Source organism: Liolophura sinensis, chromosome 8, assembly GCF_032854445.1.
Source record: "Liolophura sinensis isolate JHLJ2023 chromosome 8, CUHK_Ljap_v2, whole genome shotgun sequence".
NCBI classification, from domain to species: domain Eukaryota; kingdom Metazoa; phylum Mollusca; class Polyplacophora; order Chitonida; family Chitonidae; genus Liolophura; species Liolophura sinensis.
Window position 1 is genome coordinate 18,847,599 of NC_088302.1, and position 26,911 is coordinate 18,874,509.

The following is a 26,911-nucleotide window of genomic DNA, read 5'->3' on the forward strand; positions in this document are numbered from 1 at the left end:
GAACATAAAAAATTGAGTCTCTGCTAGTTTTGTTCTGTGTTGAAATCCTGGTGCATTGAGTACAAAGGAAGAAATTTGCATTTTGTAAACATGTTTTGGAATGGTATATTTATTTCATTGGTGGTGTTTTATGCCATACTCAAGAATATTTTGCTTATATAACGACGGCCGGTGAGAGAAAACCGGACAGAGAACAGGCGAAACTCACGAACACCAGCAGGTTGGCGGCAGACCTTTCCATGTATGGCGACAGAGGAAGCCTGAATGAGCTGGACTTACAGCAGCCACATTGGTTGGAGGCTCCTGGGTCAGGTCGCTGTGCCGAAATGGTATATCCATACATCACCAAAAAGTGTGATTGCCATGTATGCAGCTTCAGTGGGCAGCCTGAGTTCCATCATTGTCCTTTTCAAACCCACTAAACTGAAAAGAAAAACAATCAGGTAGAAGTCATCAAAAGCTGATCCTCTTACCACGAGGAATGCACTCACTCGTGAAGTGGACAATGGTCAGCATTTGGACATTACCACCAGTTATAAAGAGTCTTATCTTGTCAGTATTTTTCACCTTGGAAAGAGAAAATCAAAATAATTTGCATTTCTTAAAATATTCCGTTGCACGCTCACCAGAAATTAGGGATAACCCTTGCTAAAACCTGTGCAAAATCAGCTTTTAACGGAATCTTGGGACCAATGTTCAACAGAGGTGCTTCAAAATCCATACACATACTGTCTCTTTCAGGAAATGCTGGACAAAATTGTCCACCATTTACCAATCACTGGCAGAAATTCCATGAAAATGGACAGATATATTGTCCTCAAGCCAATATAACTTCTGTGACAAAATAAACGCATCAGAAGCATGGCATTGTTTAATAGGTGAAACTAAATCAGCAGCCTACATATGGAAACGGGTCTTTGGGGGTGGAGATAAAAGCTCGGCGAGGAGGTTTTTGTGTGAAACTGTCGTCAATTTGATGGGGGCGATAAAAGCTTCTTGCACTAAAATATCGGCCTTGTCTCGTAAACAGGGAACCATGTATTATTTCTAATGTTTGGTATTCTGTGGGAAGGGCGTCTGGTAGCATGTGTTGTGAGGACAATGTCTGAAGTCACGAGTGGGAATCATCACATTGTAAGCTTGTTGGCTATTGATTTGCTACCATAGTCTGTCCACTATCAGGCAGTATAACAATATTAAGGAGGCTGTAAATGAGCGTATATTAATAAGAATGAGCTCATATTGCTGGTAAATGAAGGACATCATTGGAGGAAACAAGGCATTATTGTTACATTAAAGATATGATGTTGGACTATATGTAGGTCATGGGCTGATGAACCCGGGTAGGGGCACTTTTTCGAAAGCAGCCAAGTTTGGTAGCTAGGCCTAATTTGAAACTCCCCTCGACATTGTTACTGGTTCCTCTGCCCCTGTAGGTGGAAGTCTGGGGAGGGGGGGGGGAGGGGGGTTGTGAGTTTTGTTATATTGGGTAAAAATTGTGTGTATCTTGCGAAACGTGAACATTAAGAAATTTTGTTCGAAGAATTTGAAAAACCATGTTTTTATGAAAGTCACAGATGCATATGAATGGATAGATATGGCCTAATACTGTTGAAACAGTGTTCCATTAATATCTCCTCATCAAAGCTGTGGATGAATTAAGCAGAGTTTCATGGGTGTATATGCTTGCAAAACTTGCAGTGAAAGAAGTAGCTTTATCATTATATTTTTTACATGTCATCTAGGCCAGTTTAAATTTGCCAAATAGGACAAATAGTTTGTAGAGCATGGTACAAATATGATGCAAAAATTCCCTGCCCAAGGCTGGGTTTGAACCATCCTCTTGTGTGTCTTAGTGATTGAAGGCTTTATAGCAGCTTGTACATGGCCCCTCTTCCTTAAAGGAGAAGAAAAGATAAAAATGATGCCAAAATCATATGAAAGAACATCAAAACTTATTTTTAAATATGATCTTTAATACTTTTTTGGATTTTTTTTTCAAGAGAAAAGAGTATTTGAAAATATTTGTGTATGGTGGGTATTTTTGGTATTTATCATGGTTGCATAATAATGTTCTAAATAAGGAGGTGATGCTTGTCTAATAAAATGATTTGAGTGTAAATTTGTTGTTTATATCGAAACATATGCATTTAAACTAAATTATGATAATATTTATGAACATATTAAAACTGTAAATAGGGCCCTAATTGAGGTTTAATAAATTTGTTAGCTGAAAGAACAAATTCTAGTGCAAAAATATTTATTAAACCTGTGTTACATCCTAATTTATGACATTAATAAACAAAGGCTATAAGTTCCAAAAGGTGGTCCCAAATGCCCTCCATACAAAAATTATTTTCAAGTGTCTTTTTAAGGGAAAAATCGGAAAAAATATTAAAACCACATTTTGGACTACCTTTTCGCACTCTCCACCTTTAATACTGGTAGTGCAGTGCATGTGCATTTGTTGTACCTGTCTGTATCACTGCTTTCTTCGTGGTCTCTCGAGTTCAGGATCAATGCATGCAGGCCTTTAAGCGCAGATGGGAAAGAACGCAGTAATCTCAAGTACTGACTGGGTTTAGTTTTGTGTTAAATCGCTATTAACTCATCCAGTGAAGTATGTTATAGAGATTTTTTTTTTTGTTTAACGTTAATTGCTGAGACAAAAAATTGTAGCTGCAAATGAGTTCATCTCATTACAGATTTAATACATGATGATGAATTAGTTCTTATTTTGATGTATAGTCGTTTGATTTGTTTGTACCCCGTTAGGAGAGCCTTAGTTCCATTGCTACTTTGCATACAAAATCACTTTTGTCCTCATCTGCATCAGAGCAGATGGTTTTACATGTATATTACATTTCTTTTTTTTAAGTTCATGTATGTTGTGTAGGCATTCCCGAACATTAGCTGAATGCAGTACGTAGCCTTGTGGCCAAAACCCTTAGTTGAAATCTCTTGTGAGAGTTAGTAAATTAGCTGCTTCTATTGTGCATTTTAGGGAGGTCCCAACACACATTAATAAGTGGATCCACAAAATTCGGCCCAAATAGTGATGCAAAAATATGGTCTCTACAAATTAGAGCAAACCTCCTGAGTCTGTCATCTGTATGGTGAAGTGCAGCAAGGCAGATTCTCTTGTTCGCCATCAGGCTTGATGTCTTAGCCTTTAGACAATTCCTTCGAGGTAAGGTAAAGAAGATGGGATGATCGTGCGAGTTGAAAATCGAATATACACCAAACGCTCACCGTGGGGCATCCCCCCTAAACCCAATAAGGCTTGGAGTTGTCAAAATGGTCATAAGCTTGTGTGTCATCGTTGTATGCCATGGTTTAAGACCATTGGACGCTTAGGGATTTACTTGGCTCAAGCAGACTGTTGAACTAGGTTCCAAATTGCGTGCCATTTATTATTGATAAAGTGTGTGGATGGCTCAGTTCTAACACACACAGTCAGCAGCGGGCGAAGGCGTTTAGCTTAGCTACCCTTGTTACTTTTTTACCCCCTTAAATTCGCATGTACAAGTGCTCTTGCATCACTGCCATCCTGCATTTTCTAGTGTGCTTCAACAGTTGCCAAGGTTACAACCACCAGTGTGGCCACAAATGGTTTCTTTCACACTGTAAACATTTATTGATTCATTTAATATTTATTCTTAGATCGGGTGCAATTTCCAGCAAATTGTGGGTACCTGTAGGTGGTAAATCTACTTAATAGATAATGTATCTCTTTTATAGTTTATGTACAAGTTATGTTCATCAAGTTTGTATTTGTAATATACATGGTACACACATTCAACTCATTGTTATGCATTGTATTAACTCATATTTCATAACTTTACTAACATTCAACTTTTTGTTTATTTATTTGATTAGTGTGTTTTTTACGCCGTACTAAAGAATATTTAACTTATAGGTCGAAGGCCAGCATTAAGGTGGGAGGAAACCAGGCAGAGAAAACCCACGACCATCCGCAGGTTGTTGCCAGACCTTCCCACATACAGCCAGTGAGGCAGTCAGCATGAGCTTGACTTGAACTCACAGTGACCGTATTGGTGAGAGGCTTCTGGATCATTACGTTGCAGTAGGGCCCTAACAAACTAAGCCACGGAGGCCCCCCATTTAACTTGAAGTTAACATTGGTATTAAGCAAATACAAATTTAGTTTTTATATGCAGCAAGTGTTGCTTCATTTTAAAAATGTCCTGCACCAAGTATATGTTATCCAATGATTAACCAGGAGTACACAGCATTGCACTGAGGCAAAGCAGATCTGTTTTGCACATGTCTTTGCCTTTGAGCAACAAGGTATCAATCTCAACAAATTGTACATTTTCTACAGAAAAAAGGACTTTCATAGACCATTGGTACAATAGGAAAATCCTGTTGTTTGATTGGTTGATACGCAATGATTGTTGATGCTGTGGTCGCTTATGGTTAAAGGCTTCTATTTATTAACACCTGGCCTCATAAACATATGAAACACTTATATATACAATTGTCATGACCCTCCCTGATGACTGAGGAGTGAACTAGGGAGAGTCATGTCAATCTTTATAAACCTGCCATAATTAAGCTGGCTCTGTCTGATTCGAATCTCTTGATCTAATGGCAGTAACGTAATTTTCCGTAAACCCCTGACAGAGTTTAGTTGGTCTGTCTGGCGGATTTCAGCATCGTCTGTACCAGGCTCAACACACAATACGCTCTCCCAAGGCTATTTACTAAGCAATACAGAAATGACAAGCTTTCCAATCTTTCTGACTTCTCTGATCGGCTTTGTATATAATCTGATTGCGGTTGAGGCGCAAAATGACCCTCGGACGTCCCCTTAAAAGTGAACAGACACGTCGGCTGACTCTAATGCGTCCGTCTCGTTTGCCAGCTTTTCGCTCTATTTGGAAACTATATCATTGCACACCTGCAGTGTGTCAGCCACTTCCAAATGGAATTTTGAGGAGCTGGGCAAACTTGGCTATAAAACCTTTGCAATAAAAACTTTTAAAAAAGGTTTGTGTAAATTAAAATATTATTTAAACTGGTAAACTTTAGCCTTGACATTTTAAAGAGATTAATACTTTAAATCCACAGGCGTAACTCACAAGTGAAGCATTTTTTTTTTTAAATATGGCAAGGAACTTCATGCTGTTGTTTGGTCGTGTAAATATCAAGATGAAAAATTCTTTATATATATATATATATTAGTGTCAATCTTTTATTTGACAATAAACACTAACCTTCACCAAAAACATTGACTTGCTGCTCATTTGCAAGCCAATTGTCCTCTCTTAGCATGACTTTGCAGTCATGGCGAAGCACTAAGAGAATGACACAGTTCAGTAATAAAGGCCGTTACCGCTGACAAAGCGTAGCAGTATAAACTGCAGACCCTGATCAGATGAAGCCTGTGTAGTGGAAGGCTAGAAGTGTGGTCTATTAGGCTGGTGGCATGTCAGTGATAATCTTTAGTCAATGTGTGCTATTGGTTTTCCTATTGCTTTTCCAGTCTTGTATATCTATATGTTCCCAGGGGGACCGCCTTGGCAGAGGGGGGTTAATTTGCATGCGAATGCGGTACGTTGACCCAGGAGCCCCCCCCCCCCCCCACCCCCTCCTCCCTCCATTGCAGTTGCTGTTGCTCATGCTGGCTTCCTCTCCAGCCGTGAGAAAGTCTGGCAGCAACCTGCAGATGTTCACGGGCTTCCCCTTTGCAATGCCTGGTGGTTTCCCACCATAATGCTGGCTGCTGTCATATAAGTGAAATAATCTTAAGTACAGCGTAAAACATCAATCAAATAAATAAATATATAGTGAGCATGAAACTTAACACATATTTGAAACGTCAAGGTGCATATAATTAAAGAAAGCATAATGACCAGTAATTGTCAGTTTTAAATAACAATCTTGTATTTTTTGATTTCCTTAGTAATCAAATATTATGCTTAATTGTTAGTGGCTATGCTTGCAACTTGACCGAACAGTATTGTTTTTGCTGTAAATGGCATTTTGTAAACAAAAGAATACAGAATCAGCATTACTGTGAGAAAGCTGAAACTGTTAAAGCCTATAGAGTTCTCCCCCACAAGCGAAAACCCTTAACAGTCTTTACAGAGCATATGTAGGGCCATTTTCTTGGCTGGCATGATTTTATTATGACATTATGAGCTGGAGAGTGTAAGGCTTGAGCACGGGGTAATGGGCTAGGCAGGATTTCACACCCCAGCAGGGAGGCAGAGGCCTGCAGTCCCAGGATATCTCCAGTAATCTTGTTGAAGGTGAGAGGAGGATTCTGTACAGTCAGTTAGGCTTATATCCCCTCCGCCCAATCATCTCACATACTCGCTTCAAATTAGTGTCACTGTGACAGGGGTAGCATGGCTAAAGGCTAGTATTGCCATGTGTGGCAACTACAGGAACCAATATGCAGGGCTATTAGGTGAAGGAATTCTGAAAGGGGACCTCTTAGGATATTGTAACTTGTTTGTGAACAGTGAAACAAGCAAGTGGTTTATATCTGTGTTACCCGACCATGTTGTGACAATATGAAATTTACTGTAAGATGGTTAAAATAAAAAGACACCATCTGAAACCAGGTCAAGTCATTTTGAAAAACCTTCTTGTATTATGTATCTTGTATTGGAAATGGTTGCTACCATCTGAAACAAAGTCAAACCATTTGGGGGAAGAAGTACCAGTACTGTGTTTCCTAAATTGTAAACAGTCGCCACCAAATGAAGGTGTGGTTTTGAGAAACAGTAGTCTTGTTAATGTGTTTCAGTAAACCTGCAGGATCTGAGTGAGTGAATGATTGGGTGAGTGAGTGCATGGGGTTGAACGTCATATAATTTTTCAGTCACATGACGATGAAGGAGTCCTTAGAGTGCATGTAATGTGCCTTCTAGTTGCAGGAAGGATTTCCACTTTTATCTATTGCTTCTTTCACTGAGACAACTTACCGAAGGCAAGTAAGCCACCCCACTCAAGCCATTATACTGATACGGACCAATTAGTCATTGCACTATCCCCATAATGCTGAACACCAAGTGAGGAAATTATTTTCCTCTTCCTCTTTTAAGGTCTTAGGTGTGACCCGACCCAGGATCAACCCTGGATCTAGCGGCACCCAAAGTGGATGCTCTACCGACTGTGCTATCGGAGCCGGCCCAGCAGGATCTGGCATGAGTGTTCAGTGCCATGTAAATAATACCAAATAAAAGTTGATTTGAAATCATCATTTGCTGAATATATTTGAGAAACATTTCCAATTGATATGAGCAATTTGTATGTGAACAATGATCTATTCTTGCTATTAATATGGATTGCTACTCTTGCTTTAGGAGTCTTTCTTACAATGATTACCATGACAGATTTAGAGTTTGATGCATTAATTTACCTATTCTCATGAATAACTGTTTTTTTTCAGGCTTTCGACCTGTATTTGTGACTGCTGCACTTCATTACCATTTAACCCACATGCCTGGAAATTAATGAGCTAATTTTCATTTTACAACCTCTTGTTTGACCATTCATCTGTAGTTTCAGAGAAGAGCGCTTAGAAAACTCTCAAATATCAATATACCTGAAATATACCTGTCGTCATTAACTATAAATAATTAACTTTTACAACATCTCATTATCTGGTCCATTGTGTTTTATGACGGGTATCATACTGTGATATATACTGCGCAGTCTCAAAGAGATGTGGTATCTATTCTTCCCTCATTTGCCAGTAATTTGTTAGAATGCACTCAAGCAATATACCTGAAACACATGTATGTACCTCATTACATTTTATAGACCATTTCATTAGATATAAAGAGGTGTATTACGCCACAGTTAAATTTTTTTTTTTTTTTTTTTTTTTTTTTTTGATTGTTGTTTTACGCCGTACTCAAGAATATTTCACTTATACGACGGCGGCCAGCATTATGGTGGGTGGAAACCGGGCAGAACCCGGGGGAAACCCACGACCATCCGCAGGTTGCTGGCAGACCTTCCCACGTACGGCCGGAGAGGAAGCCAGCATAGGCTGGTCTTGAACTCACAGCGACCGCATTGGTGAGAGGCTTCTGGGTCACTACGCTGCGCTAGCGCGCTAACCGACTGAGCCACGGAGGCCCCCACTGTTAAATAATAATTTGTTTTCATGATAGTCTAGTATGTAGTACTAGGATATAGTACAGGCAAAATAATTCAAGTACATGCGAACAGGATTGTCATTTTAAGACAGAAGTTTCTTTAAATTCACATGATTTTATTTAATGAATTGTTTTCTTATAAGTTTGTCCAGCTCATGCTGTCTTCTTCTCTAGCTGTAAGTGGGAAGGTCTTCCAGCAACCTGCGGATGGTTGTGGGTTTCCTCTGGGCTCCTCTGGGCCTGGTTTCCTCCCACTAAAATGCTGGCCGCTTTTATATAAGTGAAATATTCTTGAGTACGGCATAAAACACCAATCAAATAAATAAATAAATTATAAGTATTGCTATTAATAAGTTAATATTGACCTTGTATTGTCAAAGATGTGATGATGACTGGCATAAGTTGAAGTTACAGAAAGTCATTTACATATGGGAGAAGAAAGATAATTAGATAATAGACAACCATGCTGTTTTCTTAGAGACACTATTGGAATTACTTATCCAGTGGGTACATAACCATTTTGTGTTTAGATACCATCTTGAAGATCTTTACAGCATGAATCGATTCATAAAATGGTATGATGCTTTTTCAGCAATATCTGATGATGTGTAAAAACAAACGGTTTGCTTTCATCATGAATATCTCATTATAAATATGAGTGTTTGTTTGTGTGTTGTATTGTGAGTTAAGTGAAATATGTCAGTTATTTATGGTTGTTTCATTTTACTGTGATAATTAATTCAACCTGGGATGCATCATTAATCTCATTAGCCTAATTGTTCTCATGTTTAGGACAGATATTAGTAGTGTTGAAAGCAAAGAATTCCATTTCTCTCCCAGTTTTTTTTTTTTTTTTTGAGAATGGGAAAGATATGAATATGTTGTTCATTAGATGCACTAACTATGTGAAAAAAAGAAACTAAAAATTTAGGCTATAGTTATATGTACATTGGCTAAAAAGAGTGTACAAGTGGCCAGTTTCACAAAGATGTCATAGGTGTACAATAACTCCCCATATAGGACAATGGTATGATAATAGTGAAGTACAAACTATATCGTATGACAAATGTACGATGAAACTGTTCCCAGGTGTCCATAGAAATAGAAGGATTGTCCCAGATTCAGTACAGGTAATTATTTCATTGATTTTGGTATTAAATTTAGTGACTTTCCTTTCTTCCATGACGTCCTTTAAATACACAAACGTGTAAAATCCTTAGAAATGCGAATTAAAGAGACTTTAGCTTTAAAGTAAAGAATTGAAGTAATCCTGAACTGTCGTTGGCAGATGACTGACTCTCTCAAGTTGTGTCAAGGTCATTAGTCAGTCAGTTTGTTAGATTTTGAACCAATCTGTTGTCAGTTTTAGCAACAATTAAACCACGGTTCCAGATTGTGCTACTACAGATCAAGGGAATACTTCCACGGTGATCTAACTTTGAATTCAGATCATCTAGTCTTATAGCAAAGATCAAAAGACTAACAACCCTGGAGCTTGTGAGGGATGGTCTCTTGTTGATTTATCTTGGCTCCAACTGACACTATGGGTGTCTAGAAGCCCACAATTGACTGAAATCTCCATTGCTCACTCTTAGGAAACAACTGCTTCCGGATCTTTGTAAATCTTACTGGGTGCTCAGCTTGCAAGTGCGAGTGGGCTTAGTGTCGTTGCACGGCATATTGAAGTGGAGTATCATGTCTGCATGGCGTCTTTGGCATGTTTTCTAGTAAAGCAGAATTTTGAATACTTTGTGTCCAAACCTGTGGTGATGTATAACGGAATTGAAAGCTGTTTGAACATCTGAGTCCGTTCTCCTTCAGGAACACACCATTGGTGAGCAAACTGATCTAAATAATGTTGAGAACAACAGCATAAATGTGTTGGAATGCTTCCATGTTGGGTTGCATTGGTTGGTCGTAATTACATGTGACATTGTCATTCGCACAACTGAAATGTTAGCTGTTATCTGTCATGGACATTGGACTCATTGTAAACTGGAATTAACAGAAATAGTTAATGATAGATAAAGGGGAGAAGAAGACAGCAGGTAGGCGGAAGGATATATGGAAACAGTGATTTTAATCTATTCTAAATTTCTGACGATATAATTATCTCCACTTTGATTCAGCCATCATGGACTAATCAGACTGCTTATGATCAGAAAAAAGTCGTCTGGATTTTAACTGATTTTAACATTTGGCAGTGCTCCTGGAAACAGAGTTAAGTGCAGAAATTGAAAACAGGATGTGTTCCTTAAGTTTTGAAAATAAAAATGGCAGCAGGCTGGCTTGTAGGATGAAAGGATTTTTCAGTCACAAGCAGACCGTCTGGAGTTAGAGTTATTCTTGACTAAAACTTGCCCTCGGGGAGAATTCTGAACTCTGTCCCATTCTTGGACGAGTGTCTATTATGCATCAGACAGTTAAGAGCCTGTTTGACAGTGGCAGCAGCAGGGAATGCCCAGAGTTCTCCCGAAAAAGCCGAGGCCGCAGTTGACAGAGAGTAATGATAATGGTCGTTGAATTGTGACAGGTATGGATCCCGGCATCCCTGCGTGCGGGCAGTGGCCGATTTTTATCGTCCTCATTCGTAGGTCTGCCTTAAGAGACCAAACGCCAGCAGTGCCTGGTCATAAAGTCTGCAGCATCACATGATTAGATAAGATGAAATATCATAAAATGTCTTTGGCTGTCACTTCTTTTGACAATGAAACATCACCTCTGAAGCAGTCGTATTCTTTGCCAGTGATACACTTGGGACGTCTGGTTTGCATCATGCAATGACGAAAACAGCCGTGTTGTTTTTGACACTTAAGTTGCTTGTTTTTTTTTTGTCCCTCTAGAATTCCTCATCTATTGCGTGATAAAATTAACCTTGAAGTTTTCAAAACTGTGTTGCATATGCATTATATGTTTAACAATAAAAGTGAAATTATGTCTCCATTGAATATCTTTGCAAAAGTTGAATATGTGAAAAAAATTGTAAAATACTAGACACAGTTTTTCATCATTCAGACATGCACATATGTTTTTAATATCTATTAAAATGCTCATTAGAAATATTTTTTGCACAGTTTGGGACTTGTATAAATCTGAGTTTTCTAAGAATTTGACGTTCAAATGTTGAAATAGTAAAGGCTAAATAACACTTGCAGTATGATCATCTTTGTGATAAAAGACACCATCTTGCCTTGATATGCTTAGAAATTAAACATGTTCTTGGGTCGAGCTGTTAACCCAGTTCACACCTGATAAATCAGTAGAGGTAGAAATTATTAGGATCACACTAGCATCATTTTGGAACTTGTCAAAATGTACATGTATGTTTCCCTTGAAGGGCTTTATTGTGCTAAGTTGCTGTTGTATATTCTACTAAAATAGCTGTAAGGCTAAGGGTAATTAGTCAGGAGAGCAGCTACAATCCTATCCATGGTAGTGGGAATATGCTTCATTCACTTCTGTAGGCCACTAAAAGCCTTTCCTGACCTCCATATGTTGAAAGAATTTTGAAACATTTCTGTCAAGTGGATTACAGGAATGACAGGAACAGACTCAGTGACTTATCTGTAACATGAGCACCATTAGATCTCCCCACCCCCCCTCTCCTCCTCTGTACACCCAAACCCCAACCCACCCCTCCCTTGTATATTAGGGGAAAATCTGTATCTGTGTGAACAGGGATAACTGCATGTAGGCCAGGGTCATCATGACAAGGTCATTAAAATGTAATGTATTCCAGCACAAGAACAGTTCTTAACTTTTGTAGGAGTCAAGTTAAATTAAACTTAAACTCTTAAACAGATCAAGACTAAATGAGAGTAAATACATTGTCGATTTCAAAAATTGCCATACTCTAAATGTGACATTTTTATTTAAGCCTACTCCCTCTTAATCCTTCAAGTTAGTTGTAAGTCATTTGTATATGAGCACAAGTAAATGATGGGATGATAATTTCAGCTTTCTTTTTCAACTACATTTAAGTTGTGTTTTGATTTGAAAATGAAATTACTACTTAGAATTGCAGAGAGATGGTTATGTTCATTCATTTGAAGGTATAAAGAAGAAAACCTTCAGCATTCACACTCATACATTCATGAGCTTTGATTGATTGATTGATTGATTGAGCTTAAATGTTGTGGACTTGGAAAACCAGCAACTAATTTCCCAATGCTTTTACCATAAATTATGTCTTAAAAATGTGTGTAAATTGTCTTCACCATCAAGCACCCAAGTGCGTGGGTTCTTTATGTATCAAGATGTAGAAAAATTTTGTTCGAACATATGTCTTTAATATACACCCAGTTTACGTTTTGAGGCGTGGAGTGACATTTTCCGAAGGATAAATTGCTGCTGAAGTCAGCCCAGCAAATTACATCTGTTTGTAGATAAAAGATGAAAACAGAGACGGAGGAAAAAAAATAAAATTGGTTTACTGTTCACTGCGGGTGTTCTTGAGTGTTGCCTATTAGAATCGTTAGGGAGCTTTTATTGAAAGGTATTATATATGGCACCATGTGAATATATGGTGCGGAAAGCATATTGTCCCGAGCTGTCATTTCTTCTAAATGTCAGAGTCTGGTGGTTCCTCTAGTTGGAAATAAATTGTGCGGCATTAAGGTATATTATGACAGCTGCCGTAAAGGTTAACTTGGCTGACGTAAAGCCAAGCCAAATCTGGACAAGGCAGCTCAAGTACAAGCCAATTCAATATGGCTTTATTGCAGATAATTTCTGTCCAGGAGCCGAGTTTACCTCACCTTTGGTCGCAGACTGACAAACATCCATGACACTTGGAGGTTCATTACCAATCACTGGAGGTTGCCGTTTTTATTGTGATCGAACAACTTGTGGAGAACTGAGATTTAGTACTGGCTCTTGATCATTGTAGTCTTTACCTAACAAGACATACATGTATTACTGATGATAAAGCTTGAACTATGTATGTTTCATTAGATATATTAGTCTCAGTGCTGGCAGTCATGTACCGTACAGGTATATTGCCTGTCCAGTCCATCAGAGTTACTTGCTCTTTGCTTACATGCATATCTTCATACAGTATGTTATGCAATGGCTGAACTATTGGAGATGTTTGATATGGAATTATATCAGTTTGGGCCTTCCTGAATATCTCAGGATACTGTTGTACTTTTCTTGTGATTCAAAGAGAAGTGTAGAGGGCAGAAAAGTTCATAATTGTCTTAAGGGAGAAAAGCAGTCCTTATATTGTATGTCCTATCTGTCAGGAAATAGAATATCAAACTTCTTCTGAACAAGACTCAAACATCACTTTACTGGGCTTTGATTCAAGGATATAAAGGCTTTTTTCTTAATTAGGCTCACAGATGCTAGTAAGAATTCTTCTTTATATAATTATGGCCTGGTCATTGTTTTTTTTTTTTTTTCGCTTTTTGAAACTATTACTGAAGTATCTCAAAAATGGAAGCTGTTAATGCGATAAAGTTTCTAAACATGTCCTACCTTAGAACATGTCCTACCTTAGAATATGGCCTGCCTTGAAACATGTCCTACCTTAGAATATGCCCTACCTTAGAATATGTCCTACCTTAGAACATGTCCTATCGTAGAACATGTCCCACCTTAGAACATGTCCTACCTTAGAACATGTCCCACCTTAGAACATGCCCTACCTTAGAATTTCAGCTACAGTGCTACAGCTACATGTACCATGATAAAGAAAATCTACCAATGCACATTTTTTTTTACATGTCTGGTAATCTTGAATGTTAATTAAAGGACAATGAAATTAGTTCACTTTACTCTGTGCAAAGTGTTACTCTTACACCAAAAAGTAATGTTGATTTATTGTCAAAACTTTACACCTCAGCAATTGCAAGGTAGTCTCAATAGGCATGTCACCTTGTTTATTTAAAAGGGAAGAAGAATTGCTTTATTTGATTGATGTTTTATGCCGTACTCAAAAATGTTTCACTTATATGACAGCCGCAGAAGTATAATTACAGGATGTTCATACAACATATGCCTTTGAATGACAACAAACGCATAAATTAAAACTAATGCAATTATAGTCCAAACATGTTGTGGAAGTTGAAATATTTTTAAAAGGTCATCAAGCTGTTTGATTTGTTTTGCCCGTTACTTTGAAATGAATAGCATTCAGTGTTTGAGAAAGCCAGTTAATGATGTAATTTGTGAAGTTTGATGGATCCAATTTTCTGCTTGTGTTTCCACCAAGCTACAGTGAGAAATGTGCCTGGAAGGTTGAGGAAATAAAATTACTGCCAAAATCTCATTAAAGAGAGAAAATATTAAGTGTTGGCCTATAAAGTTAGTGTTCGATATTGGGGAAATTTGGAGAAAATAACTCACTAACTTTTTTACGTAACTTTATGCATTCTATTTAAGGCATTCTAAATGGCCTTAGAATGGGTGGAAAGATATTTGTTAGTGGAACCACCCCAAAGGGGATCACGGAACCATGCAACGAATCATGGAAATCGCATCGTCTGCATCAGCATTACTTAGCATGCCACATATAAGCCTAAAGGAATTTTATCTGATTAAAATTAGATTAGAAGCTTAAATGGATAATTTATGATTATCATAGATACCCCAGTGAGGGACTGTTTTTTTTTAAACAGGAAGTTGTGTTGGGATTGGTTGTAAACCACTTGTTGACAAGCTGTTGAAAATTTTTTCCCCACAGAGCAGATGTTTTTATTTAGACGACTTAAACATATAAGCTGTCAAAAACTTGACACCTTTGTTTGCTTGGTTTTGGATTTCATTTAAAAAAACAGGCATAGGTTGTGAGTGGACTGTAAATTGTTGTATTACTGAATGTTTCTTGTGTCCCCTGAACGGAAGGGGATAATTGGTTTCAGATGTGTCTTTAAGTTTGCAGGGCCCAGTAGTTATGGATTGGCCTTTTTTGCATTGTCTGTCATCATTGTGTATGGTTGTATATAGAAATGCAAGTGTTATTTATGATGTGAACAAAAAAGATGTTTGGATTGGGCAGTTCATTTTAGTGACTGTGAATGCTATTCATCACATGAACCTAGCATGTACAGCAAATCAAATAATCTGCAAGATTTAATTGACTCTCAAGAAAGGTTTGTTTTGTTTACATGTAAATATGGTAAAATGGGTGGGTTTCTTACATAGAACATAGAGCTTTTTACATAGAAGCCCCCCCCCCCCCCCACCACCACCTCTGTTGCTCACAGATAAATGTAATTGTGATCGAATAGCGAGTTTTAGTTCAAAAGTGTCAAGATTAATGAACCAGTCCACAAGCAAAACCGAAGAAGAAGAACTCAGCAAACCAAAAACGTTAAGCAAGATTGCCAACAAACAATCTGACAGAATTTCTCTTTATCAACATTCCAAAATGATCAGGTTTTAATATATAATTAAAGCAGCCTCCAAATGTGATTATACTTAGTGCATTAGGGGCATCTTTCAAATACAGATTTTGTGGAGCTCAAAGCAAAACAGAATCAAGGTCAATACCGTGAATACTTCTCAGTGTTTTTTTTTAGAAAGTTAGAATGTAATGAAGTAGGCAGGTGGTGTAGATCCGGTTTCTAAACTCTCTTTATTGTTGTGGGCAATTGTGATATAGGGCCAACCATTTCCTGGAACATTGACCAATCAGGAATCTGTATTAGAAAATGGGACTGGATCTTTGGAGTGAGACAGCTGGGAGCGAAATTCTGACTTTGATCGTAAGGCAAAAGCCGCGGGCAAATGTTACTTGTGCGCGCAAAACAGCGTGAAAATTGGCTCAGTATGTCTGACGTAAATTGCTTCTCACACAAGAGACTGTTTCTGTTGGGGTCCTGAGCAGTTATTGTCACTACATTCTTATTTGGGATGAAGGACTTGTGTTAGTTTGCTCGTTCTAGACGGCTGATCAGTTGTCGGTCAGGGCTACCCCGAGATATGACCGCTTGACCAAGGACAATAAGCCGGACAGCTGACGCCGCCCACCCTGACACAAATGCGCTTTCAACTAATTGTTTTCACCCCCATGTTCCATCAGGTTTCCACGCTCCTGGAACTCTAGAGTCGCAGAAGATTGAAGCCTTGGCATGTATTAGGGCTTCATCAGTAGGCTTGTCCATTCCAGCTAAATTACCACCCTGTGTGATGGCAATCTTGCCGGCTTTGGCTGGCTGTTCTCGAATCCACCCCAGTCTTTTTGGCCCCTCAGTGGAAGAGAGACGATACTTGGAGGTCAGGTGTTATTGGCCTTAGAGGCATCGCCAGAAATCGAGCTGCGCCGTATTCCAAAAATTCCATCTCTCCCTGCGGGGTCCAGAGAACCAGTTTCTTGCCATCTTCAGTAAATGAAATTCCTGGGCCTCAAGAAAATGAGTTTCTGTGCCATGTTTGAAGTGAATCAATAGAATTTGTGCCCGTCTGCTGTCAGAAGTAGATTTGGTGTTTTGTACAGTACGCAGGGGTACGGCATTGACAATTTTGGAACTGTATCATTTCTCGCCTTCAATCAATTCCTCTTTTTGTTTAGTTAACAAATACATTAGATAGCATGCGTTGAACAAATCACACTTTATGCTCGCAACTCTTCGATTTCTGCTAAACCCTGATCGAAGTGCGGTTTAAATTCTCAAAAGCCTCTGCGGGAGGGGATGATTTAGAACCCACAATGTGACCCGAGATTCTATGATTGGGTCTGTGAAATTTGATTTTGAGCTGTCTTCGGAAAACTTTCCTGGTACCTGACCACACAAAAGGGACAAGTTTGTGTCCTATAGCAGATGCTGGCTGATCAGAGGGAAGAAGTCTCAATGGGATCTCCCCACACCAAAGCTTATCCCATGTTTACATTAATGCAGCACACACAATGCAAAACCCGAAGGTTGATAGAATTTAATTGAATCCTTGCCTCAATGGGATCCTTTTTATTGGGGCGACCCTGCAGAATGATGAACACTCGTAAAAACACTATGATAGGTTCGTGTTAGAGGACCGATGGAATTATTTGGATTCTATCTTTTTGTCAAATATTGACACTGTACCTCGAACTGAATGACGGTGTCTGAGGGTCGACATAGACTGTCCTTCGGGACACGGATAATGGGCTGCTCTGCATTCCAACACACTACCTCTTTCATCTTGAAAGTAAAATTATGTCCGATCTCTGCCATGATTGTTCACTTCTGGTCCTAAAGTGCTGAAGGGGGCAGATTAATTTCTGTTCACTTGCATGGCTCAAAAGCGATCATTGCTAACGTGGTATACTGGTCACGGAACGACATGTCAAGACACTGGGGCACACATGTCAAGAGCAAATTCACCATTATATGGACCCAGCACTTGTATCTTGCTTCTTTCCGCACGCGTATAACAGGTTACAAATTTGAACCTTTCTGAACAGCCACTGGTCTCTTATGATCAGGACAAAGGTTTGACATGACAAGTAAAACATTTGGGTTAAATTGGATCATTTAGTTTTGATGCTTCAAAGCCTACAGCCATGTTGTCATTTCTTTCACATTCAAAGAATCAATACAGAAGATTAAACAGTATGATAATTTGCCTATGCAAAAAACAAAAAGCTGATGGATATTATAAATATGTATATGCATGTACAAGTGTCTGTCCGTTTGTCTGTACTTCTGTTGCAAAGATAACTCCAAAGCTAATACATGTAATATTGCGTATTTTGTATACATCATAAATGCAATAAAAGGTATTATTCTGTTGTAATGTGATATTTTCAGATTCTAATTTATGGCATGGCACCCTTTCATAACATTAATGTGGATTGTGGATCAGGGATTGGTCTTGTTTGAATGCATTAGTTTGTTTGATTTTGGGAGAAAACTTAAGGCCACATATCAGATTTCACATGCTGTCATTATGGTAATAGGCTTGAATACCTGGGGTTTAGTTGGCATATAACCTATTGTGGTCTTCTGTAGACGGTCATCAGCTTTGGGCCTCAGCTTTTTGGTACAGCTTGAATAATATGTGAGCTCAGATATTTAGATATGCATTAAAAAAAAACCAAAACAAAAAAAAACCCTCACACCTGAATATGATGCCTGTAACTCCCACTGCAGTTCAGTCTCGGGTCCGGTCAGGCATAAGACTTGGAAAACTGGCAGTTTTACTATTTGCTTTCTTCCATGCCCATCAGAATGCATTAGGCCAAATAATGTCTTCTCTGCATGATGTTAGTGTTGTCTGAAAGTCTGGTGTCTTCAGCATGGTGTTTCAGTGAGGAAGCAAGATATAAAAAACAAAGAGAAGTTTGTTACACAGAGACACTAGTTATCATATGTTTGAAATTATTTATTTATTTATTTATTTCATTGGTGGTTACTCTGTATCAACATTATGTTTGAAATAATGCTAAAAGTTACCAAAAGACCTGACCTGTTTAAATGTTTGTTTTAAATATTTAATTGATGTTTATTTCCCCGTTTGTATGTTTCAGTATTTGCCCGTGACCCAGACTTTGATGTACCTGTGATTAATGTGACCATAACAGCCGGGATGACAGCGGTGTTACCTTGCTCTGTCAACAATCTGGGCAACCATCTGGTAAATAAACATTTCAGTTTTCATTTGAAGTGTTCATTTAATATCTTCATTGTCTGGCTTCCTCCAAGAAAAAAGAAGTCATAATCATCAAACAAACCACTCCTAACTGAATATTAAAAAAAAGAAGAAGAAAAAACACAGAAAAAAAGCTAGCTACATGTACTTGTATGTACTGTTCGGTGACATATTAGCTGTTTGCTTTAATATTATATGTGGTTGTCCTAAATGTGGAGGCCTTGCTGTTAAAGATTACATTGTATTTGGGACAAAATGAAAGCCTCTGTCTACCCTTGTACATATACCACATATATCATTTTGAAATGACACACAGTTGTAGGTACATGTAAGTTTGTAAACTCAATGACCTATACAGAAACATGTAAACCCGACCTTGGCTCTAGAATTCACCCCTCCCTTTCTGTTCATAGTGAGAATAAGCGGTTAAATTCACTGTTATGGCCTTTTGTGCATGTAATCTATCTTGCATGTGCTGATGACCACTAATTTCGTTCATCAGTATTTTGTGCCTTCATGTATATCTGTACACCGGATGTCAAACGTGGAAAAGCTTGTCTGTAACTTGCCAAAGGTCAGTGGTTTACCTCAGGGTTTTTCCCCTCCACCCATGTAACTGATCATCATTGTGTAAGCGAAAAATTCAAAACAGCGTTTAACAACAATGAAATAAAGAAATAAAGATCGCAATATCCTGAAGATATAAACAGTGCTGATGTGATGTCAGATATTGTTATTGTGTTATTTCATCTGATGTGGTAAGGTTGATTATTTGTACAGGATCCCTGTGCTCTTGTTGCACTATGGTGTACCAGTATCTGGCTGCAATGCAACTGATGTTTGCTTTAGCCATGTACAGATAAACACAGAGCGATACCAATGGGTCTGTGGAACAGATGAATTCTAAATATATTTTTTGCTGTGATCATATATGTCACTGTTCGGCAAGTTCCCTTATCACTGTTAGTATTGCCCTAAAAATTCGCAATTCACAAATTATGGTATAAAATATTACATATTCCAAGTAGGCTATCATATCATACCTGTGTAGGTATGTCACGTAAACATCGGAACACCTTTCCAAGGCCATTAAGGCTTTCAGAATCTGACAGAATGGGTAACTCAGTTGTGGACAACGTAAAATATTTCTAAAAACTGTGGGGATTGCCTGTGTAAATCACATGCTGTTATAATTACTATCTATGAAAGTGTTGTATCAGAAACATACATCGCCTAAATGACCATAAAATTTGACCATGGTTTTCAACCATAAATTTTGACCATGAATATCATCCATGACTAACTTGCCCATTTTTCCTGATTCTGAAAGAACCATTGATTTTAGAAAGGTGTTTTGAGGTTTTCTTAGGGCATGAGATGATATTTCACTGGAAAATTGTAAGTTACAGCACCAAAAAGAAAAAAAAATATTTTGTGACATTTATTTGCCTGAAAAACTGCATTTTTTGGGCGAAATTTTAGGTCATTTAGGGTATGTATATGAGGCCAAATAATTAGTTCTGTGAATCATACGCTGTAAGCACAAGTGCCGCCAAAGTTTTTTTTTTTTTTGTGTTCTGCGTAACCTTTATGTCACATATTCCACATCACGCAGACTACATGTGAGTATATAGATATCAGGTTCTTGCCATGTTATGCATAATGTAAATGGACCAGACTCTAGCTGTTAATGCCACTGTTCGTTTCGGTAGGATCAGGTCATTGTAACAAATGTATGGAAAAACAGTCTGTAAAGGGCAGATATCTATTATTACAAGATCAGATGTTCTTGGTAGGGATTCATCTAATTTTTGATGAATAACTGTGTCTGCGTATGATTTCTATGAAGCCTGGAGTAAAATACTTGCTTCCCCCCCCCCCCACCACCCCCGTACAGACATTTCAGATTCTAAATACGCACATACTTTTGGTAAGAAATTGTGTGTAAGGCTGTATGTTTTTGCAATGATTATATAAAACAAATGGCTGTATAGATAGATGTATTATAGTTCCTTGTGGCTGAATGTTTAAGGGGCTTGACTTTCAAATGTTGGGACACAGGGGTTGCAGGTTCAAACCCTGCCTTGGGCAGGGAATTTGTAGAACCCCTGCTGTCAGTGTTTGCTGGGCCTTGGTGACAATAACTGCTTGGCAATGTTGGTGTAGCCGATTGCGCTGTCTAACTTTTCACTGAAGAGCACCTGTATGCCTTCAATATGATGTGCATTTCTGTACTTAACACCTGGAAAAGTTTGTCAGTAACATGCCAAAGGTTGGTGGGTTATCCTGAGAACTCCAGTTTCCTGCAGATATTAAAATGACTGCCAAGGTTTAAGTGAAAAGGTCTGAAATATGTTAAATAATGATGAAATAAATAAATTATAGTTCTTAATTATTATCATTTGGTAATTAATGTAAGTCAACCGTCAGATACTGTAGTGTTAAAGTCTGGTATTTTCCAGCGTCGACATTCCAAGCCGCAGGTAAGATAAATTAACTTGTCACAAATGTATTCCCAATTCTGGCTTTGCTTTATTATTAATCAATGCTTTCACCCCTGCTGTGCACATGGGAACGAGGTTCAGGTTGGTGTGCTGGTGGTCTCTTGGGATTGGAGCCCATTGGTTACTTTGTAATCTTCCTAACTGAAAATTCATGTCAGATTATTAAAGTCTGTCTGCATTTTCTTTTTGGAAATCACATGGTTGTATTATTACTAACAAACTTCCACAAGCTGCAGGAAAGAGGAGATTTATAAAATTCCATGCTGAAATAGCAACTCTCGTCTTCGGGAAATTTTTAAGGTCTCTTCTGAATTAGATTTCTTAACTCTCTGTTAGGTTGACATGGTACTGAGTAAAGCTTTTGTGTCAGATCTAGATATTTTTGTAAATCTGTTTATGCTGACAAGTAACCTGAAAAACTGACTAAAATATACATTGCCTGAAGAGAAAATTGACTACCTAAATTGCTAACATTAGGGGAGGTTCAAGTTTGGACTCTTTATCGTCAAAAGTAAAAACACTCCTGCTGTATTATGTGACTTGTAAAAAATGTTAGGCAATCAGTGTTGACTTTAGTTTCCAGGTCACCTGTTTCACTGTGTTCAAGACGCATAAATGGCACCTCTTTCTTGTAGAAACTTCACACACATTGGGCTCATTAATTTCTTCCTCATTCATCCGCTCTAAATATAAACTTAATGGAAACTTTTGCGAAACTTTTTTCAGACGCCCACGATATGATAAATAATCATGATCAATAATACACTGTAGTTGCCTAATATTTTTGACAGGTCACATGATTCAGCAGGACTTTAGTCTGTAGCTGGAGAGTTTGAAGTCGAAACTGTCCTAGTGTAGGTATGATTAGAGGCTTATGCCACAACCATTAGCTCTCCTTTACATCATCTTCCAGACATAAGTTAGATGTCATTTGATCCAACATTCCTGTACTGAAATTTTAATACTCGTAACAGTGAATTTAATACCTGTGGATGGTCGTGGGGTTTCCCTGGGTTCCTACCTGGTTCCCTCTCAGCATAATTTTGGCCTCTGTCGTATTAGTGAAATATTCTTGATTACGGCGTAAAAAACCAAGAAATACATAAATAACACTGTAACAGAAAATACTTACGGCTTACATCCACTATTCTCGGGTCTTGGAGAGCTGTGAGGTATACATGCGGGTACATGATATGCTTTAGAAAGGTGTGCCACCAATGTACATTTCTATTGTCAGGATCAATGCTATAATTGCCTTCAAGCTTTAAAATACATGTGAAATTTTGAAGAAGTGTATTTTGAAGAAGTATTAAACTTCGCATGATTCTCACCTGTTTACCTGAACTTAATTTCACCTATTTCATTGGTTCTATTCTGCATATATAATTAGCTTAGAGCCTTCATTGCCACAAGCACCTGTTCATGTTACCTCCACTCTTGTTTACCTGTATAACCCTGCAGCTTCACAAGACCTCACCTGTTGCTCTTTATAGCTTCTTCTCCAACCTACATGAGATAATTGTAAACACACTAATTGTTACAGCACTGAGTTCCTCACTACCTGTCGCTTAGCCTTTAATTTCTTTTTTTCTGTTTTTTTTTCATTCATAGATATAAACTCAGAGAAACCTCTTGTTAATCTGTTGCTTTCTAGGAAAATTGAAAAAAAACAATAGCAATTTTATAACTTTGACATGTAGAAGCCAAATACATGTAATATGGTGTGCTGCCATTGGGCTTTTGTTTGATCTCATCCTTAGTGGCATTTTCGTATTGGTGTCATGGCAATTCACTACATAATGTAATGTATCCTAATTATAAATGAAGTAAAAAAAAAAGTGTTAAAATCATCGGAAGGGTGAGGTTCTTAGGTCATACATCAAATAATAACTTGCAGCTTTTGCATAACATATATACATAATATGTTTCTTATTAATAATTTGGGTGAGTTGGGTGAGCACTGTGTAAAACACCAGTCAAACAAATAAATAAATAATGGTGGTTGGGTCAAAGAAAATCTGAATGCAGATATCTCATACAAATTTATAATTCTGATGAATTTCTCATATCTCTGATTTCTACCTCAGACATGTTATATTTTTCATGCAGTTGACTTGATGATTTATTTATTTATTTATTTGATTGGTGTTTTACGCCGTTCTCAAGAATATTTCACTTATACAACGGTGGTCAGCATTATGGTGGGTGGAAACCGGGCACAGCCTGGGGGAAACCCACGACCATCCGCAGGCTGCTGGCAGACCTTCCCACTTACGGCCGGAGAGGGACTTCATGATACGTATTAAGATATGTACAGTAAGTGTGAATGTGTACTGTGTTTCACCCCAAATTTCAAATGTGAAAGTGCACTTTGAGAATCACATTGATGCCTTAAAATGATACTTTCGATGTCAAATCTTTTTTTGATAAGAAACTAATGAACTTAGCAAAAAAAAAAAAATGGTCAATCAGAATTAAGCAAAATGTGTCAAGTGAAAAGTTGTGAATGTCATGCGAAATACAGAATTGTTATGTAGATCAAGCGAGCTTTCGCAAGTTCCGCTCAAGTACTTGTCCTCAAAGAAGCATCCTGTTCCTCGTATTTTTGCTCTTGGGTCTTATATCATGGTGTTAATTGTATCCTTGAGTGGTAAGCGGTAAACATGTGTAGAGCATGTGGTTTTTATAGTAGCTTCAAAGCTTGAATTTACACCACTTGTGCCACTTTAGTTCACCTTTCAAAAGGGGCAGAGCTGGCTTCTGATTTAGTCTCTCTAAGAGGGAAAAACAAACTTAACCTTAGCTGGCTTCATTGGAATTATTACTAACAAGTTGCTGGGCATTAGGTGTCACCATTTGGTTCTGGTTAGTTTTGACATTATTGCCATCTTCAATGTTTTGGGAGAAAAGAGGTTTTTAGAAGCTTCTTTTCTTGGTGCATGCAGTATGTTTTTTAACTGGTTAGGGTGTAAAAATGAATGTAAAACCAGACAAAAAGTAATAAATTATAAGGAAATATTATTTTTTTAACAACCAAATTACAAACAAAAAATTAAAACTCTTATACAGCAATGCAGTGTCATACCATGTTTCTGTGCTATGAATTTTTCCATTGTGATTTGTTAAAATATGTACATTTACTTGCACATGTATTCAGTCAACACTGATGAAGATTGAGCTGTAATATTCTTAATATTTTTAATATTTAATATTTTGCTTGAGTTCTTTGAAATTATTTTCAAGGCTTCAGTGTTCGAAATACCATGTTTAAGGTGCACTCTTCGGCTCTTGCCCTGTTCAGTTTTAAATTAGTGTCACTATTTTCAGAGACATCCACATAGAGGAAGTGAGAAGGCATTGGTAAGACAATAATCTTGTTGCCATAGAAACAACCATTAATCAGATCATTGACTTTAGTAACAGATTATCTTGACAAGGCTGTTCCCTTGGGAAAGTCCATTGGAAATGTGGTGGAGGGCTATGGAATCGAGGTCAATTATGCAAATTGCTTCATGTAACGACAGGAATGCCTCAGTGTTCTAGCTGTTGGTTTACGGTTTGCATTAGTTATTAGTTGTGTGACTGATGCCAAAGATAGAATAATTTCTTTTTGGCAGATTTCATGTTAGTCATGATGTGATTTATGTTTCAAGTTGTCTTAAGAACTTTTTTAAAAAACATGATCTGTCTCAGCTTACAACTGTTTTTCTTTCTTTTTTGTAGGGATTAATGTCTATAGCACTCACAACTTGTTATTCTGCATGATTTAAATGTACACTGGAAAAAAAAATGTTAAATTTAGGCTTTCAACCTTTTCCATAAGGCTAAAGTGACACTTATCATTCCCATGATGACAGCTGCTAAGGTAGTGACAGGTGTTATCTGGCCATACATCAGATTTAATTTCTCTTATTAATTCAATTTGATATATATATGAATGTCAAACTGTTGTGTTTGCTAAAACTTCGACTAATAAATTTCAGTGATCCGTTTAGAATTCTGACCACATCGTATTCATCAGAGTATTTTATACAATCAGTGCATCAAACTTTTATCCTTGCTGACAGACTTGTTTTTGAATGTATGCTAAAAATAATAATTATTAAAATTAAAAGAGTCCCATTGGAGGTAAAGAAGAATGACGGAGATGCATCTATAAAACAATTTATGTCCTTTTTACAGTACAGTAGATTGGAAATTTTTGACTTTATTGGTCTTAAGAAAAATAAAAGGTTTGACCTTGAATAAAAGAGTTACCTACATGCCCATTGAAAATTGTATTGCCATAACTTTAATATAGCAAGCTGCTGCCTCTGTTCTAGCAGCCTTGGGGGGCTGTGCTATACGGGCATGATTGACAGTGCTCATATGGGCACTCAGATAGATGTAGTAAGCTTACATGCCAAAAAGACTGGTGGTGTTGCTCTGAGTATGAATGTAAATGAAATGTTTTTGAGTATTGCATTAAGCAACGATAAAGTAAGTAGATAAACATAACTTACAGCAGACTGTGCTCAAGTATAAATGCCTCTGTCCTGTATTCATTTATTCTATTCTTGCTTAATACAAACGATACTCAGTGGCATTTTTTTTTTTTTTGGTGGAGGAAACTGAAGGCCCAGGGTAAACCATTGACCTTTGGCAAGTTTCTGGCTAACATTCCTACATGTAACCTGCAACTACATCTATGGACACCATACTTGTGCAGTATGAGAGGTCTTCGACTGACAGAAAAAATGGTGACATGAATATGGTTGACCACCTATTGTCACCAAGGCCCCACAGACACTGAAAACGGCGGAATCTACAAATTCCAACTATATCATGAAGTCAGGGAGCATTTTTTATGAAGATTGCGTGTGAACAAGATGACAACATATCTTATGATTATAAGCCATATACACTAGGGCAGCCTAACCTTTACAAGGAACTGATGATTCTGGATGATTGCCCACAACGTTGTCTGGCCGATTCTTCCAAAATCTTGAAACTATGTTGTCTAAGAGAATTGATCTCTCTGGGTGCTAGGGCTTGCCTAGATTTTTGCACAGTCTAAAACATTGATTAGTGATTTCAAAGATTGGTGAATCATCCCAATGTTACAGGAGCCGTCGCAAATTGTAGGCAGTATAAATAAGAAAGCTGTTCAATCACCCGCGGAACCTTGTACTTATTAACCAAAGAGGGAGCGATTGTTTGCTGGGTATTGTCAGCCTCCAGGTCCATACTGATGAGTCTGTGACAGGCAGATAAATGAGTGGGAGAAATTTTGGATGGGCAAGTTATTGTTGGCTAGGCCGTTGTTGCATACATTTTTTATCGTTCTTGTTTAAAGTGCATTCCGTCAAGCAAGATTACACGTATTTACTTTTGGCCTCCGCTTACTGAATTACATACTGCGCAGTGGTGTAAACAACAACTCAAGTACAGTTGTACAATATGTGGGTCAAGTGACGTTACCAAATACACATACATCATATTTTGGCAAAAAGTGACCTGTTTGGTAGATTTTTTTAGGGGGGCAATTAGGTATTCAAGCCACTTTCAGACTCAGAAGCGTTGTATTTTTCTGGCGGCTGAGCTGTGCATTTTAGTGTCTGAGCCATTATTTGTATCCCATTAGAAGAGTTCATCTGCAGGAAGCTGGAACTTAATTTGTACAGAGAGAACCAGCTAGGATATGCAGGGACATGA

General features: G+C 37.9%; 1 protein-coding gene across 3 annotated transcripts in view; it reads left to right on the forward strand.

Moving 5' to 3' along the window:
• LOC135472703 (limbic system-associated membrane protein-like) overlaps positions 1 to 26,911 on the forward strand; it is an 87,794-nt gene that overhangs the window by 24,897 nt on the left and 35,986 nt on the right. For 2 of the 3 annotated variants that reach the window (XM_064752334.1, XM_064752332.1), the window contains exons 2-3: positions 18,592 to 18,698; positions 21,176 to 21,196. In XM_064752334.1, the coding sequence (XP_064608404.1) occupies positions 18,592 to 18,698; positions 21,176 to 21,196 (128 nt within the window). The remainder of the gene's footprint in view (positions 1 to 18,591; positions 18,699 to 21,175; positions 21,197 to 26,911) is intronic. The other variant, XM_064752333.1, reaches the window with a different exon arrangement.